This window comes from Elephantulus edwardii, unplaced genomic scaffold (genome assembly GCF_000299155.1).
Source record: "Elephantulus edwardii isolate Elephantulus edwardi_28Jun2011 unplaced genomic scaffold, EleEdw1.0 scaffold00042, whole genome shotgun sequence".
In the NCBI taxonomy this organism is placed as follows: Eukaryota; Metazoa; Chordata; class Mammalia; order Macroscelidea; family Macroscelididae; genus Elephantulus; species Elephantulus edwardii.
In genome coordinates, this window is record NW_006399792.1 from 18028970 (window position 1) to 18031811 (window position 2842).

The following is a 2842-nucleotide window of genomic DNA, read 5'->3' on the forward strand; positions in this document are numbered from 1 at the left end:
CAAGGATTCTGAGGCTTCGTCTAACATATTTTGGACATGTTGTAAGGAGGGACCGGTCTTTGGAGAGGGACATCAAGCTTGGTAGGGTGGACGGGAAGCGCAGGAGGGGAAGGCCCTCTATGAGGTGGATTGATTCAGTGACTGGGATAATCAGGATGGGTGTATCGGAAACAGTGTGACTGGCATAGGACAGAGCAGAGTTTAGGGCTGTTGTACATAGGGTCACTATGAGTCACAAGTGACTCGATGGCACATAACAACAACATCATTACTTTTACAGCTTCTAAGCATCTTGTAATAAGTATCACTAAGCTACCTCTTCAGCTTCAACAATTGTTGTTGCAGATATTAGGTACTATTAAGTATGATTCAGCGACCCCATGAACAACTGATCTGAACCCTCTCCTATCCTATGCCATCCTCACAAGCTCTCACACACTCAAGCCTATTACTGCAGTCACTGTGCCACTCCAACTAGTTGAGGGTCTTCCTCTCTTTCACTGTTCCTCCATCTTTCCAAGCATTACATCCCTCTCCAAGGAACAACCTCTTAGCAACATGCCCAAAGTATGCGAAATAAAGCTTCATTTTCTATGCCTCCAAGGAACACTCTGTATCTTCTCCAAGACATATGTTTGTTCTTTTAGCAATCTGTGGGATCTTTAGTACTTTTCACCAGCATCACAGTTCAAAGGCACCAATTCTTCTGTCATTCACTGCCCAGCTCTGAGATCATAGCAAATAACTGAAAAGACCATGCATGGCCTTAATCAGGCACACCTGAGTCCTCCTACTGATATCACCGCTCCTTAATAATTCGAAGAGGTTCCTGACTATAGACATTCCCAGGGCATTTTGTCTCCTGATTTCCTACTTGAAGTCATTGATAGTTTCACTCGTTTCTCAGTCTATCACGATGCTGCCAACGGGTCCAGTAGAGGGGATTTTTGTTTTGATGTTGAGATCAGCTTCAAGAATAGTGGCATTAAAAACAAATTTAAGTATCAAGTTGCATTACTGAGAGATGCTGTGGGCAAAGTCTTGAACAATCCAGGAAGCATGAAAAGAAGATGGAAGAATATACAGAGTCATTATACCAGAAAGAATGAATTGACACTGAAAAACTTCAGGGCGTGCCATCTGAAAAACTGCCAAATGTAACAAAGGAAGAAGTTCAAGCTGCACTGAAGAAACCAGAAAAAAGAATGGCCAGTCTTGCAAAAAGACATGATGCTAGAAAAGGTGGAGAGTCAGAGAAAAAGAGGAAGATATTCAACAAGATGGAACAATAGAGTGATTGGGATAATGGATTCAAACACTGCAGAGATTGTAAGGATGGTGCAAAGTTCCGATCTGTGGGTCATGGGGGCCCTAACAGTCACAGTCACCATGACAGCACAGATCAACCACATATAAGCACAAATACATACATATAAAAATATATATGTATGGGGAAAAAACCCCACAAACACATGCATGTGTGTGTGCGTGTGTATTTATAAGGTGATCTGTGACAGCATGGTGTATTATGTATTACACAGCTAATTAAAAGTCTGGTAGTTCAAATTCACTAGCTTCTCCTCAAGAGAAAGATAGATGGTTTATGCCTGTAAAGTTTCATACCCTCAGAAAACCTATGGAAGTTGCTACGAGTCAAAATAAACTAAAGTTGAAAGGAAAAAAAATAATATAATTATAGGACCATGCAAAATGGATTTTTTTAATCAAAATTTTAAGTAAAAAAGTAAAAGCAAATAAAATAACTAAAAGACTAAAAACCAAATACTTACTTTGTAGCAGCAGCAAACTGTCTGTTGGGCACTTGAATGTTCACAGAACAAGGAGAAAGAGATGCCTGAAAAGCTGTTTTGGAAAGACTATGCCTCCCATGTTGTAGCAAAACTTGGGGGAGAAAAGAGAAAATAGTTATATTAAATAAGCATATTCACATTTATTTTCATTCTTAAAAAAAAAAAAAATCTGTGTTTTCCAAAGTAGCAACATTCAAATCTGTGTGATTCTTAACCATTTTTTCAAAACTATGATAATGGAAACCATACTTCTAAAACCAAAATCAAGTAAATATATATCTATATTTAAACAGTTTTATCTTAATTGATTTTTAACTTAATTTAGTTCAAATCCAACTGCATGTATCAGTTATACTGTCAGGAAGTAGGCAGATATACTCCTGAATTTTGAAAATATATTTATTCATATTTTTTAATGGGTAAAACATTCACAGATTTTCTAAGGAACTCCCAAAGAAAATAAACAGAGTGATAGGACGTGTCCTACCAAAGATAAAGAGTTATTATGAAGCTATGCTAATTAAAATGCATTGATATTGGCAGAGCTACAGTAAAAAAGACTAATATCATTCATAGGTAGTTATTTGAATATGACAGTGATGTTATGTAAGTCAATGTGCAAAGAATTAAATAGTGCTGAGATGATTAATTATAAAGAATGAAAAATATCATTAATTCTCTACCTCAATGCCACACACAAAAAAGAACCAAATTTAGATATACTAAGAACTGGGATATGAACTTTCAAAATATAGTAAAATTTCTTTATGACCTTGGAGACGGTGATATTTCACACCCAAAACCCTCCAAAACCAAAATCCCTGCTGTCAAGTCGATTCCACTCACAGCAACTCTCTACAGGGGTCCAGGTTTCTTTCTCCTGTGGGCTACTAGTTCCAAACTGTCAACTTTTTGGTTAGCAGCCTGAGACATTATACACTGTATCATCGGTGGCTCCTTGGAGGCAAGGATTCTGAGGCTCCGTCTAACATACTTTGGACATGTTGTGAGGAGAGACCGGTCCTTGGAGA

At 37.8% G+C, this 2842-nt stretch overlaps 1 protein-coding gene across 1 annotated transcript in view; it reads right to left on the reverse strand.

Moving 5' to 3' along the window:
* LOC102853298 (39S ribosomal protein L1, mitochondrial-like) overlaps nucleotides 1-2842 on the reverse strand; it is a 123646-nt gene that overhangs the window by 115219 nt on the left and 5585 nt on the right. Inside the window, exon 2 of the mRNA XM_006885335.1 lies at nucleotides 1791-1902. Coding sequence (XP_006885397.1) covers nucleotides 1791-1902 — 112 coding nt within the window. The remainder of the gene's footprint in view (nucleotides 1-1790; nucleotides 1903-2842) is intronic.